Source organism: Haliotis cracherodii, unplaced genomic scaffold (genome assembly GCF_022045235.1).
Source record: "Haliotis cracherodii isolate W230 unplaced genomic scaffold, xgHalCrac1.p SCAF_15, whole genome shotgun sequence".
Classification (NCBI taxonomy): Eukaryota; Metazoa; Mollusca; class Gastropoda; order Lepetellida; family Haliotidae; genus Haliotis; species Haliotis cracherodii.
Window position 1 is genome coordinate 14,698,336 of NW_027266270.1, and position 17,773 is coordinate 14,716,108.

Below are 17,773 nucleotides of genomic sequence, written 5' to 3' on the forward strand. Positions count from 1 at the left end.
ATAATCACTGCTAAGTTCTTCCATTAAACATCAGAAAGGAAGTATAACTAGAATGTGGCGATGCAGTTTTATACGAAATTGTGGTGGAATATTTCCCAGTGAGAAGTAAAAAACTGTAATTTTGTGTTTTTTTCACATGTTTTCCAATAGGATTTGTGATTTCAATGTCATGAGTGTACATCATAACTTGCAATGCATTCGATTTTTGACTAAGCAATGGGTGTTCTTTGAAGAATATGCCATCACACATGTCAAACATCACGTCTGAAGTAGACACATGTGATTGTTGTTGCCATTTCCTAATTTCTGGTAATTTAAGCAGTGACTTTACTTGCTTTTCAAAAGGAATGATGTAGCCATATCTTGGTTCTCGTAACACCCTGCATCGTTTTACTGATGTAGTAGTACCTTTACAGGGTCTATCAATCTGCAATGTTCTTAATAGTGTTTTCCCCTTCTGTGCTGATTTGCTAATGCCTCAAAATGCATGTCATTTTCAATATTATCTAAGAGTTTGTCATTGAGGCCATGCTGAACTAAACATTCTTTAGCCTTCTCCATAATGAGCTTGTAATTCTCTTCCAACAGGTGGCATGTCTCGCCAATGATGGCATCAACTGCTCTGTTTGACAAACTATGTTTTGCCTGTAAGGACGTTACAAAATTAAATTCTGTGTAACATTTGTGTGATAGAGTTGGAAGTGAAGAAAGTGTGTCTGGGTCAGGTAACACTGTCTCTAATCCAGTATCGTTACCATCTAGATCCTGCATTTCATTCTGTGAATGCTTTTTGAAATCATGTTTGCGGAATGCTGTTATACTCTTTGTCGTGTAACAACAACCATTCCATGTACATGACACTAAAAAGTGTGGGTCATTCTTGTGGTTTCGTATGATGTTGTTCAAATTTTGCCTGTGGTTGTTACTATGAAAATAACACATAGAGCAGTCCATGTCGAGACAAATGTTGACGGGATTAAGACACTTTGAGCATGATGTGATATTACTATACCTGAGAGTGAGTGAGGTACTGCTTTACGTCACATCGGCAATATTTCAGCCATATCGTGACGAGAAATTTGACATGAAATATACAAATATTTAAACTTTATAAAAATCTGTCATCAAAGGACAGTATGAGAACTAGAATATCACAGATAAGATTTAAAACTAGTTGCAGAACAGTTAAACTAAAGGGAGATCACCACACCAGGGACCATGGGGACTTACAGTGCCTTTGCTTCCTGCAAGGATCCCGGTAGGATTTACACCATCCCTTCAGTCGCTGGCGATTATATGCAAGTTTAGCCATTGAATAAAACTAACAAATATACTACGATTTAAAAGTCTGGTATGCATAAAAATACTACGAATGGTTGGGGACTTACATACCCTCTTAGGGGGACAATAATTTTACGCTACTTCAACCCCCCTCGAGGGTACGAAGAATAACTGGGAACATGAAATATAATAATCTTAGGCTGATAGCATTAGGCCCGGCCGTTTGGTGACCTTCCCCATAAACTCTCACTAGGCCTAGATTAAGTGATTAAAAAGTCTAAAATAACCAGAACATATCATGAACAACATTGTGCCTATCAAAATAAAGTTGTTAGTATTACTTGTAGCACGGGTTGCGCGCGGTACCTTTGATCTTACCCGTGCTGTATCATGGTAGTAAGAGCACGGTTTGTTAAAGGTCATTACCATTGGCTGATGCCAAGATCAGCTAGCCCCGCCTACTAGCTTGAGAAATTTCAAACTTACAACAATGTTTCTTTAGTGTTGTACACCGTGTTCAAGAGTAATAACGTAAATAAACCACAATAAACAATAGAAATGTTTATAACTTTATTAAGAGATTACAATGTAACTGTCAACTGGACACAGAACGCATTTTGCTAAGGTTACACTTGATTAGATTAAAAGTTAAAAACACAGTTTAGGTAATAAGTTGGTTGATTTTCTTTCTCACCGTTCACAACTGCGTGTGGCTTGGAATCCAATGTAGGATGACTTGGCGTGATCACCTCCGAGTCTGGGGCAAGTTTGATTTTCTTGGGTGGATCCAATACGTTTTCAATAGATGACAGCATTTCCTGCGACGGTCTTTTGTACTTTCTCACTGCCTTTGTGCTTCTGTGGCCAGTTATACGCATGATTTCCTGCTCTTCGATGCCCTCTTCATACAAACGCGTTGCACAAGTACGTTTCCCGGAGTGGTTCGTGAAATATCCTTCTATTCCAGCACTTTCACACATTTTCTTCATTAAAGTTTTAAGTTTGTTCACACCGATCAGTTGGCTGCTGTAGCGTAGGTTGTCGTTGTCTTTCTCTGGCAGTGGTCGCCTGTAAAATGGTCCAGTGTTACCAATTTTCGACAGGTAAGTATTGTACAATCTCGGCAGATCCCCGGTTGTATGATGACGTATGTTCTTGGCCTCCACTGAACGGTGATAAAGACCGCCGTTGTAATTCTTCGCCGTCGTCCCTCTGAATTCAATATAATCTCCGATTTGATCTTTATCCACGATTATCTGTTCAACTTGTAAACTTCTGTGCTCGTCACATGCACAGAGTCCAAAGAGCTTGCAGTTATAATAGAAGACAGAGTTGAGTAGGCTCTGTGATGTACTGTCTCCTAACATGTTCTTCTCCCAAAGTGTGTTTTCGGATTCTTCAGTGATTGGTTCGGCTTGTTTGATTTTGGTTCCAAGACTTTTTGCAGTCAGTCTTTTCATTTCAGCATTCAACACTTGTCTAAAACGCAAACATTGCAATTGTTTTATATCCAAGAAGTTCACATGAATATTTCCTTCATCTCGCATGTTACGTAACAGTCCTGTTACAATTTGAAACAATGTTTTTGGAGGATATTCATCTCCGTTTTGTTTTCTTGCTTCGAGAACATATCTTGACATGTAGGTGTTTACATCATCAGCAGTAAAATCCTTCAACGCGGGCACTTTCATTTGTCGAGACCGAATATCTTTCCATTCATTGAAAACTGGTAGAGCCCAATTCGTGTTGCTGCGCGTGTTCTTACTTTCACTGTCTTTCAATAAAGATGCTATGTGTTGTTCAGAAACAGACTTAGGGAAGCGTTTTGAATCATTTTAGTCCTCATCTAACGGGTCGTAGTCGATCTCAAAGTTGATATCAAGATCAATATCCATGTCTTCGCTTTTAATGTCAAATACATTGAAAGCCTGCGATAACGTTATTTGATCTAGTGCAAAGTTCATTTCGATCACGTCTGCAGCTTGAGTCAAAGTAATATCATCAATTTCATCAGTCCACATGGTTACACTTCGAACGATTGCTTCAAAATGACGCAGTATTTTCGGAACGGTTCGAAGTTAGAAAGCATGTGACGTCATATTCAACGTCACTAAATTTTACACAAACTCGCGCAATTTTGGAATGACCGTCGCAACCCGTGCTACAAGTCACTTACAACACACCCACCTACTCGTTGTTTGGGCAGTAAGAGCACGGATTGGCTTGGCATTTGATTGACAGACAAAAGTATCACCTCGGGGCTCCGCCCCTCGGTCCTTTTGTCTGTCAATCAAATGCCAAGCCAAACCGTGCTCTTACTGCCCAAACAACTCGTCTTGGTGTGTTGTAACTATAACTTGTGGTATTGTTCTACATAAAGAATAGAGATTTACTAAACACCGTTGCCAGACGTGTCTCGGATGCAAAATGGCGTACAAATATGACGTCATATGTCACGTTCCTACCCAGAGTTCATTGTGGTAAATGCTTGAAGTGTTGTCATATGCATTCACATGATATCGGGAAATTCCGACACGGTGTGTATTGACCCGAATGCGGATTGTATTTTCAACACAGTATGTTTAGACTGCGAATGGTAGATCTTAACACCTGTGTTTAACATTGGACAGTTTCATGTTTTAATTCAACTTTAAAAACTCATACCAGGCATGAAGGAATAAGTCTTAAGATATCTTACAGGTGATAGTAAAACTCCGCGTACAACTTTTTGACATGTAAGTTTTACACTGAACCGCAAAACTATGACACTGAACAGATAAATCAGTTTTACAACTTGGCGTGTCATCAAAAAGTTAAAATATTGCGTCCAAACACATGTTACGTGGCAGACTCTTTACATCATATATGTTTCAGTAATTTCTTACACTGCAAGTTAACAGTGTTTAAAACTTAAACGCTCAGGTATTAACGGCTATGTGCGATCTAACTGTACGCATGTCATATTGTTATTATGCAGTGTAGTGTTTAAAATATAAACACGAAATGTATAAAATATAAACGCAGATTTATTACTGTGTAGTAGCATTTTACGGCAAACGTGGGTTGCTGAAAACCTATTCTACCCCGGGTCGTATAGTAATAAAAGCGACAAAATCATTTCCATAGTAAACAACAAACAAACAAAACAATCTTCAAGAAGTAAAAGGTCATCTAAGGTTAGTAGATGCATCACAAAGTAGGTTCCTGCGGTGTCTTTATCATAGGACTCTAGAGACACTCTTACAATTAGAGAAACAAAACATCCCACCAAAGTTACTTCTGGGATTTCGTTGTCTTGTAAGTCTCACATACCTTAACTGCTTGTTGTCTCTATAGTCGCAGTTAGTCACGGTTGTAGTGTATGACTTGTTATCTGCATATTGAAAAGGTATATCGATTTAAGCTGTTAAGCTGTTCAACCCCTAACACCACGCATATTGCATGTTGCCAAGTGTGAAGAAGGAGACAGTTTTCAATCATGCCCTTACGACTGATTTTGATAACCTTTGGAGGTTTTTGTCTTGTTAAAAGTTCTGCCTTCGTTTGTAGTCTATGCGAGGTAAAGCCACTGCCAGATTTCCAGAACAAGAGAGTTAGTGGGGGTGTTCTGTGGACGAAGATTGATATGACTAGTCGTGCCGAATGTGCGGGGCGCTGCTCCCTCTTCAGAGTGATAAAGTCCTTTGGATACAAGGAGGCCAGTAGAGAATGTGTGGCATATACCGTGCCCCTCACAACACCAGCAGCAATGACGTATGTCAGTGAATCAGGATTCAACATGTATTCAACCTGTGCACCAGGTAATAGAAACACTCTTAAGTTACACTTGGAACTGGCATTAGAATATTAATTGTCAATGCCAGAAAATAACCAGTCCAGATTATTTGCAGAAACATATTCCATTAGACATTCAGGGCAAAATACATGGAGCTGTGAAAATTATATGAATGGACCACTGGCGATCGTATCCCAGTTGCGTGGATCGATGGTCATGGTGTCCAGAATCGACTTATTTACAGACCGCCGTCATATAGCTGGAGTATTGCTGAGTGCAAACATTAAACCTAAATCAGGAGATGGCAGTAGGGACTTGCTTACCATGTTCGCGAAAATGGTAAGCATGCCCGGCCCTACTGCCAGCTCCCGCCATTCACACAATTTGCTCAAGAAGTAAGTCTTTATTGCCTGACGCCGCACAGCAGTACTCCTGCCATGCGACGGTGGCTTGTAACAAACCATGACACGATAGTGCATTTACAGATTTTGTTGAAAGTAATAAATACGACATGATAATTTTGAATTACTTGTTCTGTGTACAAGCAAGGCGATAGTAATCTATCAAACTGCAGCCACAAGAGATAACCACAGCCCATTACAAACGTAAGCGCAAATGTTACGGAAACAAGAATGATAATGCTGATATCAGCACGGTTCTTCGAATGTGGCTAGAACACCGGAACGACACAGATTGTTCAATGTGTACTGATGACTTTCATATTTCAAGAATTGATAGAAAATTCCACAATCTAAAGAATCTGAAGAATATCTTTAGTTTCCTTCCTGCTTTTATTTTTTTTAACTGATATCCTTAGTAATTTGCATGTAGCCTCGAGAACCTTCATTAAAATGAATATTTCGTTCTTCGAGACAATCTTTTTAACCATTTGTAATTTGCATATACATGACGGCCCCTTTTCATGGTCCAATGCAGAAATTTCGTAAATTTCTTCAAGGGAAACCTATGTAGAGAGAGAGAGAGGCAATTTTGCAGATCAATTAAAAATTAAGTGTTTAATTATATATTTGATTAAATTCCAGTGACTAATCAAAAAGAAATCATTGACGTTACGAAATCAATTTTTATATTGACTTCAGTTGACGGCGGTGTCAGCGCCTGGGGCCAGTGGACTGGACCAGCTTGCCCTCAGACATGTGGGACCTCGCACACCACAACGAAAAGCCGGACTCGAACATGCACGGACCCGTTTCCAGAAAAAGGAGGGGCAAGCTGCACTGAAAGCCTCTCGGAAACAGGTGACGTCAACTGTGGTTTGCCCCAATGTCCGAGTGAGTATCACACACAATAGGTCTGCGCAACCCAATCTTGCCTTTAAAGGCGACTATGCTTGTCGTGAGAAGCGATTAACGGTATCAGGTGGTCAGGATCGCTGACTTGGTTGATGCATGTCATCGTATTCCAATTGCGCGAATCGATGCTCATGATCGACCCTGGATTGTCTGGTTCAGACTCGATTATTAACGGACCGCCGTCATACAGCTGGAATGTTGCTGAGCGCGGCGTTAAACAACCAACAAAGACACATATCATGATGTCTGGTCCAGTATGTACAGACTGCTGTCATACAGATATATTATTGCTGAGAGCGGCGTTAAAGTTCTAACAAGCAATTAAAACTATCAACAATGTCACCGTAACTGATTAGCCGCATCGTATAGCAAGAATTCTGTGATTAACCATGGAAGCTTCACGCCTTACAAATCCTTTCAGACCCGTGAAGATCCAGGGCGGAGTGAATGAGTTTAAAATTTAACGTCGCATCGGTTGTTTGTTTGGTTGTGTTTTAGTTTAACGCCGCACTCACCGATATTCCAGCTATATGACGGCGGTCTGTAAATAATCGAGTCTGGACCAGACAATCCAGTGATTGATATCTTGAGCATCGATCCACGCAATTTGGATCGATGACATGCATCAACCAAGTCAGCGAGCCTGACCACCCGATCTCGTTAGTCGTCTTTAACGACAAGCAGTCACCTTTTACTGCAAGCATGGGTTGCTGAACATCTATTCTACCCCGGAATCTTCACGGGTTACGTCGCATCGGCATTATTTCAGTCTTATATCGAGGGGGGAGAACTGGTCTTCAGCAACCAGTGCTTGTCATAAGAGGCGACAAACTGGATGGGGTGGTCAGGCTCGCTGACTTGGTTGGTGGATGTCCTTGTATCCGAATTGGGTGGATCGATGCTCTATTATTGGTCCAGACTCTATTATTTACACATCACCGTCAAAAAGCTTTGTATCTTGAAATTGCAAGATAGTATCGATAAAAACAAATGGCCCTAAAAGGCTTCCTTACCTTGCTCCGTGCTTTTCACCTTAGTGCATACTGTGTAAAATGGGGACACGTTTTCTCAGAAACTAATTTGTTTGTTTGTTGTTTAACGCCGCAGTCAGCAATATTCCAGCTATATGACGGCGGTCTGTAAATAATCGATCAGCGGACATTTCCAAATGAATCGATTATTACTAACAGGTCTTTCGATATATTTTTCAGTTGACGGAGGCGTCAGCGCTTGGGGTGCGTGGGGCACATTGGTATGTTTACAGACTTGCGGCACCACAGCAACAGGAACCAGGACACGAACCCGAACCTGCACCAACCCTGCTCCAGCTTACGGAGGAGCGGACTGTTCGGAGACTCTCTCCAGCACGACCAGTGAGAACTGTGGTTTCTCTTCGTGCTCTGGTAAGGTTGGAATTACTGATAAGAAAAGGTTATAAGAAAATCTAACTCATTAGTGAATTTAACTTATTCCGATGTAATTGCCTAATAATATGTAATTATGTGCCTTATAATCCCGTGTTTTTCCAGGTAAAAAATTGACTTGCCTTTGAGCGTGTTTGTGATGAGTGTCACCTGTGGGGCAGGGTACGCTCACTTTTTTAAAGATTGTACAATTCCGACTAAATCATTTATCCATGTTTGTGAATCACAATCAAATGGTGATGATATTAGGTGTTCATAAAAAGGCGAGCGTATCACATCCCAGCGGCGACACGCGTCACAAACACATGGTGTGATTCGTTGGTTAACAACAGCGACTCCATTGCAAAGTGATCGTATGTATTCGCGGGAGAAACGTAGAGTATTGACGATGGATAGAATAAAACAATGATTTAATGTTACGATATCAGTGTCTATTTCGATATTATCCTTCGTCCGGTTCATTTTCTCCAAAACTATTTAAGGCAGACAGGTGAAATTTTACACTGATGTTTCTTGTCATGTTCTCAATAGACTTCAAAATCGGTCCCGTCAATTTTTTTTGAAATTTCAAGATAGTATCGAAAAAAACCCAAAAACAAATGGCCCGAAAAGGCTTCCGTACCTTGCTCCGTGCTTTTCACCTTAGTGCATACCGTGTGAAATGGGCACGTTTTCTCAGAACTTACTTTGTTGTTTAACGCCCCAGTCAGCAATATTCAAGTTATGTGACGGCGGTCTACAATGTAAATAATCTATTCTAGACCAGACAATCCAGTGATTGACATCACGAGCATCAATCCACGCAATTGGGGGGATACGATGACATGCATCAATCAAATCAGCAAGCTTGACTACGAACGCCTAATAGGGCCAAATTCATTGATAACATTTTTTATTTAGAAGTTGTAAAGTTGTAATTAAAAGTTGTTAAGGTGTATTTACAAGTTATAAAGGTGTAATTACAGAACTTCAAATGTTTCACATTTCTAACTCATAATTACACCTTTTCAAACCTGTAATTACACCTTTCAAAACTTGTTATTTCCATCTCTAAACTTGTAATTACGCCTTTAAATCTAGTTATTCACCTTTCAAAACTTGTATTTTCATCTTTTAAACTTGAAATTACACCTTAAAAACATGTAACTACAACTTTTTAAAAGTCGTAATTACACCTTTTTAACTTGTAATTACACCTTTATAACATGTAAATACACCTTTACAACCTGTAATTACAACTTTACAATTTGTAAATACAACTTAATTTACAACTTGTAATTACAACTTTTAAATAAAAAAAGTGTTATCAATGAATTTGGCCCTAATAGGTGGCCCTAAAAAGGTGTAATTACGACTTATAAAAAGTTGTAGTTACATGTTTTTAAAGTGTAATTTCAAGTTTAAAAGATAAAAATACAAGTTTTTAAAGGTGAATAAGTAGATTTAAAGGCGTAATTACAAGTTTAGAAATGGAAATAACAAGTTTTGAAAGGTGTAATTACAGGTTTGAAAAGGTGTAATTATGAGTTAGAAATGTGAAATTTCACTGAATGAACGAAACATTTGAAGTTCTGTAATTACACCTTTAGAAACTTGTAATTACAACTTTTAAGTAAAAAATGTTATCAATGAATTTGGCCCTAATAGGCTTTCGTACTTGACCACCCGATCCCGTTTGTCGCCTCTAACGACAAGCTCCGTGAAGATTCCGAGGTAGAATAGGACTTCAGCAACCCATGCTTGCCGTATTAGGTGACTCTGCTTGTCGTAAAAGGCGACTTACGGGATCGGGTGGTCAGGCTCGCTGACTTGGTTTGATGCATGTCATCGATCCCAAATGCGTGGATCGATGCTCATGAAATTAATTACTGGATTGTCTGGTCCAGACTCGATTATTTACAGACCGCCGTCATATAGCTGGAATATTGCTGAGTGCAGCGTTAAACAACAAGCAACCAACCAACCATTTCATAGTTTATGTGTTCTATCTAATGTGCCTCATTAGGGGGAATATGAAAACGCTGTTTTCAGGTTTATTTATTTGATTATGGTAACTTTAATACTGTCTGTTCAAATGAATGCCTTTTCTGTTGTATAGATAATCCTAACTTTGGCACGTGCACCTCCTCTTGTTCTGGGACGAACGTGGTCTGCAATACTGGCTACTGTGTGTGTGACATCATGTATGTGAAAAGTGGCAGCAGTTGTGTCCAAGGTATGTATTTATCTGAGGTAATACAATTCGGGCAATAGGATGGTTTATTGACCCAAGAAACATGATAATTCCTTCATGTATGAGTCCTGTTTTGCCCCGAAACTCCCCATTGTAATTAACATCAACCCCCAGTAATCATGTCATACATCGCTTCTTATTTCAGACTGTGGTAGCTCTGGATATGGATCAGGCTTCACCATCTTTAACGACAAACTCCTTGCTGGTTATAATGACAGAATTGTCTCCTCCATTCAAACAATAGAGGAGTGCACCAGCCTGTGTCTATCAGCATCGGATTTCACTTGTATAACCGCGGACTATGAATTTAACAGTAAGACTTGCTACTTGAGCAAAACAGCTTGGTACGCTGTACCATCGAGCTCGGCTGTCGATAGCGACACGTATCAGATGATAATCCGTAATTGTGCTTAAAGTACGGCTTTGGTTACTTTTGTATGGTTAGCAAAGCTGGTGAGAAAGGGCTCGTGACACCCGTATAAACTACCACAAAAAGGATAGACTGGAAGTACAGAACCGTTACCTAAATTCGTGGATAACCTTGATTCGTGGATCGCGGTAATCGTGATATCTCGTAAATTAAGTACTTTTGATGTACACGCAGTGCCACGCCCTGCTGACAAAAGTGTTCCGAATCGCTGTATTACACGTAAGTACAGAAAAACCAAATGTCCAACATTGAGATAAATAGCCATAGATCACTCGTACAAAATTTCATGTTTACAAAACATCAAATAAAATATACACCGTAAGCACCACCCTTTTCGTCGTCTGCTTGTCTAGATGTCAATAAACATAAGTCACGTGACTTTAGTATGTTTGTTAAAATTAAAAATATATGGAAACAGTTTCGGGCCATCTCGTATAGCCTTTTTTTTTTATCTCATTTTCATAGGGTTCACCGACACCTTCACGACAGGGATACAAAAGTTATTCGCCTACAGCTTTGACTAATGCTTACTTAGATGTAAAAAACCCCAATAAAGTTGCAGTTCATAAGCGGCATTAAACTTCTCTGTACCCGAGCAAACACTGAGAGACAGGATAAAAGTCAAGATTGATGCTGTCACAGTCAAGTCAGGTGCGACTCCATTTTTTGATGCGAAGCAAGAAAACTAGACTTGTTGACCATGTAACATACATGGCATCCATCGGATACGGATATACCAGGAAAGAGTTTATCCAATGAGGGTCTAACTTTGCTTAGGAAAACGTGACCTGGCCCATCCATTATCTGTCAAGTGGTTATATGTATGGTCTGTTGGAGCGATGGCCGGAGTTGAAAGTTAGGAGTGCCAATTAAGTCTCTCACGAAACATCGTGCTAAAGCTAGTTCAAAGGAATGCACCAACAAGTATGTTGATGAACTTCTAATCAAGACCAGAAGAAATTTATAACGTGGATGACAAAGGAATCAACCAGTCCCATGTCGCACCGAAAATTGTTGGCTGAAGAAAATCCGAGGCCTACGAGATTTCTTCGGAGAGATCGTCCGTCGTCACACTTCATTATACAGCAGTGACAGTGAGGACTCGCCAATATCCGATGACGAAACTTGTTGCGCGTCATCACTTTTAGCCCGCAGAACTGGCCCAATGCACTTCACTGTTTTCGTACAATGGGGGCAGTGCAAGTATCATGACTGTAACCACTGGGTGCACTTACAGTATTGTTGTCCAGTGCGCGTGCATCGGACTCATGACACATTTTCTTGCCCTTGCCATGGTCTGCCATTCAAATCATCGGAAGAGTAGGAGACACAAGGACACAAACTTACCTGTAATTAGTGTACACAACTTTATTGACAAGAATCGTTTTTGGAGTTGTGTGTTGAATAACTATGCTTTTCAACTGTTATCAGCCGACAGAAATGCTGGTAGGTATAGATTCGAATTCATAAAAAAATATTACACAGTAACGGTACTGGGCTTTCGTACATAGTGAAACAATAAACTACTACGTTTTGTGTGCACATGAATTGCTGATGAATGCAAATGGCTTCGGTAAACATAACTTTTCAGTTACGAGTGGAATCTTCGTCATTTTCTTAGAGTTTAATAGATGAATTAAATGATCAGTGAGTATACAAAACAAAATCGGACATTTAAACCACGAATTTGGGTAGCGTTTCTTTCTTATATTCACGAATCAAGGTTACGCGAGGGTAGTTAAAGTGCTTAAAAATATTACTCCTTCACAAGTACACAAACAACCCGTTCTGTAGAATAAATAATTTATGGCACCAGATTTTGAGCTCAGTCTTGATAAGTATCTTTTGGATACGCTTGCAAAGGTTTATTCATGAAACTTCAGTAGTTTCAGAGAAAACGTGTCTCTATGTCAAGGAGCACCAATATAAAAGGGCAAAATACAACATGAAATTAAGACTCCAACTCCTTTGAGATCGTGACCTGTAACATCATTGTCTGAAATTTTATTTCTCTAACTTAAGTAATTGTTCAGAAAATTCGTCTCCATTGAGAAGCGGACGGACGGGGTTAAATTCTCGCAAGAGAATATCGAACATGGGCTTCCCCCGAAGACACGTAAAGATCCGGGGTAGAATAGGTCTTCAGCAACACATGCTTGCCGTGAGAGGCGAATATTCTTGCCGTAAAAACCGACTAACGGGATCGGGTGGTCAGGCTCGCTGACTTGGTTGATGCATGTCATCGATCCCAATTCAGTGGATCCATGCTCATGATGTCAATCCCTGGATTTTCTGGTCCATTATTTACAGACCGCCTTCATATACCTGGAATATTGCTGCGGCGTTAAACAAATAATAATTCATGAAACATGCTCTAATGAAGCATCCTTGTTAATATATCTCTAATATGGATCCGTGAAGATCCGGGGTAGAATAGTCTTCAACAACCCATGCTTGCCGTTAAAGGAAACTGACGGGATCGGGTGGTCAGGCTCGCTGACTTGGTTAATGCATATCATCGATCCCAAGTGCCTGGGTCGATGCTCATGGTATCAATCACTGGATTGTCTCGTCCAGACACGATCCTCTACAGACCGCCGTCATATAGCTGGAATATTGCTGAGTGGGGCGTTAAACAACAAACCAACCAGCCGTATATTACATAATGGTCCCTTAGTACGGCGTTAAACAAGAAAACAAACAAACAAACGTATAGTTTACTCTATTATAAATATATGATTTAGTACTAACGAAAATACTGTTCAAAGCGATGTTAACACAAACTGCCGTCGTATATCTAGGTTACATTGAATTTGTCGGGATGTCGCCAAATGCAATGCTATGCTGGTTACTTCTTACCAGTAAAATGTAGTTCCATGTCACACTATAAACCAAGTCACTGTCGCTGGCCTAACGGGGTCGGATGGTCAGGCTCGATGACTTGGTTGATGCATGTCATAGGTCCCAATTGCGTAGATCGATGCTTATGATGTCAATCACTGGATGGTCTGGTCCAGACTCAGTTATTTGACAGACCGCCGTCATATAGCTGGAATATTACTGAGTGCGGCGTTGAACAACAAACAAACCAAAAAACTAAAAGCGGTGTACCATAATCACTCACTACTGTCATGTGCGGCGTTACACAAGATAAAGCAATCTGTCTCTGGCCACCCGTCTCGATCAACAGAATGTAGCTGTGGACCAGGCTACTGTACATTGCCACCATACATGCGGTGAGACATCCCAGTGTGTTCGTTTCGCTAATCATCTGGGTACCAAACCCCACCCGACCCGTGAAGATCCGGGGTAGTATAGGACTACAGCAACCCATGCTTGTCGTAAAAGGCGACTATGCTTGTCGTTAAAGGCGACGGGATCGGGTGGTCAGGCTCGCTGACATGGTTGATGCATGTCATCGATCCAAATTGCGTGGATCGATGCTCATGATATCAATCACTGGATTGTCTGGTCCAGATTATTTACAGACCGCCATCATATAGCTGGAATATTGCTGAGTGCGGCGTAAAACAAAAAAACATTCCAAACCCCACACTTAACCACACCAAATGGATGACAGAATTTGTGAAAGCCACAGATTGGGTCGACCACCGTGATATTGTTTTCACATTTTTAAAGCGACGCTGCTTCTGTATTCACTCACATTCAGTATACTGCTTGCACTTTTGAATAAACATCTATTAATTCAGCTTGACAATAAAACTACAAAATCCTCTCCATATCTAATTGAAATCTCTGCATAAAGCAGAGTTGATTGTACGATTCCAACTACATCATGAGCATGTGTTTATGACTCACTATCAAATAGTAATGATACCAGGTGTTCGCGACAAGGTGAGCATATCCTGCCCCACTAGCGGCACCCGTCACAAACACATGCAAAGGCAAGTCAGTTGTTCACCTTAAAAAATACACGGGGACAAATGGTACAAGTCAAATAGGGAATTTCATCGGAAATAATTTTTGTCACTGATGCGTCAAATTTGGAAATGTCCTCCACATAGCTACCATAAAACATCATTCACAACTGTTTATTGTCCTGTCTTTTGGTATCACGTGCCGTTGCAATGCACCATGTTCATCCAGTGTGCAGTCTGATATTCTTTGTTTAATGTTGAGAATATATGCAATATATTTGAACAACTCATGACCGATATGAGGCTCATATTCGTTCTTTGGTATCGCTTAACTACAATTTATTATATTTTATAACCATCTTGTTATATATTCAACAACAAAAGTCCCTTTGACAACAATATTTTAGTGCATTTTTCAAACAAGTAAAGTTATGTTTTCAATATTGTAGTACATGTATGGAATCAAGTCACAAACACGCAACTGCTACAGAAAAGCATGCATTCCATGCAAAGGTTGACTTTTATGCAAGCCCCATGCATTGCACTACCCAAGAATGGGTATGAAAACGTGTGCGTTAACGGGATTCCATATGCATTGTTTAGCATCGTGCTGACAACAACCACTCAGAAAAACAACAAAATTACGCAATTATATAACATTGTGAAATGCCACACCTGTCCGACAATGAGCATCTGCGAGCCATTGGTATGCTTGAAGCAGGATCGAGTCAACGTGATATTGCAAGACAATTTAACGCCCACAGAAACACCATTTGGTGTTTATGGCAACGTTGCCAACAGACAAATGCAGCCAGAGACCATCCTCGGAGTGGCAGGCCACGCGTAACCAATAATCGACAAGACAACTGGATTCGAACAACACACCTACGAAATCGATTCCAGCCAGCAACAGTGAGTGCAAGAAGCATCCCTGGCCTTCGACGAATATCTTCACAAACCGCACGTCGTCGCCTCAGATGTGCAGGGATTGTCGCCAGAAGACCCGCCAGACGTCCCATTTTGACAGGAAACCACCGTCAAGCACGTCTACAGTGGTGCAGACAGCGTCTACGCTGGCCGGGCATGCAGTGGGGACAATTTCTATTCACTGACGAGTCTCGCTTTCACCTCAGCCACAGCGATGGGCGGATTCGAGTGTACCGACGTCGAGGTAAACGTTACGTCAATAATTGTGTCATGGAAGATCGGTACGGGGGCGGCAGCGTTATGGTATAGGGTGGGATTACAGCAAGACAGAGGACCCCGTTTGATAGTGGTTGAGGGAAATCTCAATGGACAGCGCTACCGCGACGAGATCATCGCCCCTGTTGTTCTACCGTCTTTGCGTTGTCCTGGCCCAGGCATTACCTTTCAACATGACAACGCCTGGCCACGTATTGCTCGACTTGTTCAGTATTCTCTTTAACAAAACAACGTGAATGTCATCCCCTGACCGGCTCGCTCCCATGATCTCTCACCAATCGAGCACATGCGGGATAAGATGGATCGGCGCTTTCGACGTCAACCACGTGTTCCACAGACACTCCAGGAACTTCGAAACATGCTCCAGCAGATTTGCACAAATATCCCACAGGACTTTGTGCGACGCCTGGTCCATTCCATGAGACGAAAATGTATTGATTGCATGGCAACCAGAGGTGGATACAGACGCTGTTGATTTGTAAATTGACATTTTGGCAAGTTCATGTTTTTTTAATGAAATCTTGCATTTTCTGAACAATTTGAACACTAACAGGAGTCTTTTATCTGTTGCAAACCGAAATTGTTTCGGATTTGGTGAAAAACACAACTTTGCATTAAATCTTATTCAATGTCACAGGAACTTTTGTTGTTCAGTATATATTGATGCCATTGGTGATATATATTGATGTGCACTTTGTGTTAGATAGACATTTCTTAACACCAACTTGATCTATAGATGTGAGTGGTCTTTGAAAACGTATAAATAATTGTACGTTATTGAGACTATCTGTAAAGCACCGCCACGAGCTAATAAAATCTCCCACAAAGAAAGAATAATCAGTGTTTTAATTTCACAATTTAGCGTCATGACATCAATGCATCATATGATTATGCGTTACAATTATCAACCGTCCAAATGGCAATAGATCGATTGCGAGTTAAAATATCATTTTGTTACAATCGCATCTTCGATTATCAAGTGTATTTTATCTTCTGGCTATTATGATTCTGGCTATTTATTATCACTAATTCAGGACAAGTTTCTCTCGCTCATTGTAATCTCATTGGACTGTTTTGTTTAGAAACGTGTCTTTTCTAAAAGGTTATGGCAGCAAATAGGTGCAGGGTGTTTATCTCAATATATATTATCAGGGACCTGTGAAGATCCGGGGTAGAATAGGTCTTCAGCAACCCATGCTTGCTGTTAAAGGCGACTATGCTTGTCGTAAAAAGGCGACTAACGGGATCGGGTGGTCAGGGTCGCTGACTTGGTTGATGCATGTCGTCGATCCCAATAGCGCGGATCGATGCTTATTATATTAATCACTTGATTTTCTGGTCCAGACTCGATTATTTACAGACTGCCGTCATATAGCTGGAATATTGCTGAGTGCGGCGTTAAACAACAAAGAAAAGAAAGAAAGCCAGAAATAAGCTTTTCTGGTTTCATTCATAGGCTTATGAAAATAGCATTTATCCCAACCATTTTTATCCCCCTCAAGACGGAATACACAGTATTTTATTAAGATCACATGGACCAATCAGATTTCATTATTCTGACATTGAGGTATACTATGATAATGTGTTTTGTCACAAAAAAATACATATTCCCCTTTAACGGAATATCTTGTCTAATATACGGACAAAAGATGGTTTTCGGAAAGATGCTTCTACAACTCATAATAATTATCACGGTGTCATCAGTATCATCCGATCTTGTAATAAGTCTTGCTTATTTGTTTACATAAATGTTCTACAATCTAGGAATGGTTTTACATTTTGAGTTTATTGTTTGTAGTGGGAGGACCAAGTGGAATTCTTGGACAGGGTATTGATTTAATTTTTTAAATTTTATTCCTTCATATTATAGGATACAATTGCACATAAAAGAATAGCAACCCATGCTTTTGTCAGCCAAATGAAATGAGGCTAAGGTTAAAAAGAGAGACAAAACGTGTTATTTAGGCCAAATATGGTCAGGTGTATTGTACACTTATAACTGTTATTATTTTGAATGGGACATATACACATGACACAATGATAACCTTTTATTACTATTATATGCAGATTATAATAAATAAAATGTAGTAAATAGGGTTTGGGTGATCCTGGCACAGTCAGGCTGGTTAGGCTCATCATCAGCACGCAGCGAATTGGACTTCTCCAAGGAAGCGCTGCCGAGTCGAAGCCAGTCAGAACGTTTCGGAGAATGTGAAGACTCCCCAACGCTGCAGAC

General features: G+C 40.4%; 1 protein-coding gene across 1 annotated transcript in view; it reads left to right on the forward strand.

The window, feature by feature from the left end:
* Positions 1–10,440, forward strand: part of LOC139461844 (coadhesin-like) — a 74,457-nt gene extending 64,017 nt beyond the window's left edge. Inside the window, exons 5-8 of the mRNA XM_071243322.1 lie at positions 6,157–6,348; positions 7,581–7,772; positions 9,892–10,008; positions 10,172–10,440. Of these exons, the coding sequence (XP_071099423.1) occupies positions 6,157–6,348; positions 7,581–7,772; positions 9,892–10,008; positions 10,172–10,440 (770 nt within the window). The remainder of the gene's footprint in view (positions 1–6,156; positions 6,349–7,580; positions 7,773–9,891; positions 10,009–10,171) is intronic.
* Positions 10,441–17,773: the final 7,333 nt, after the last annotated feature.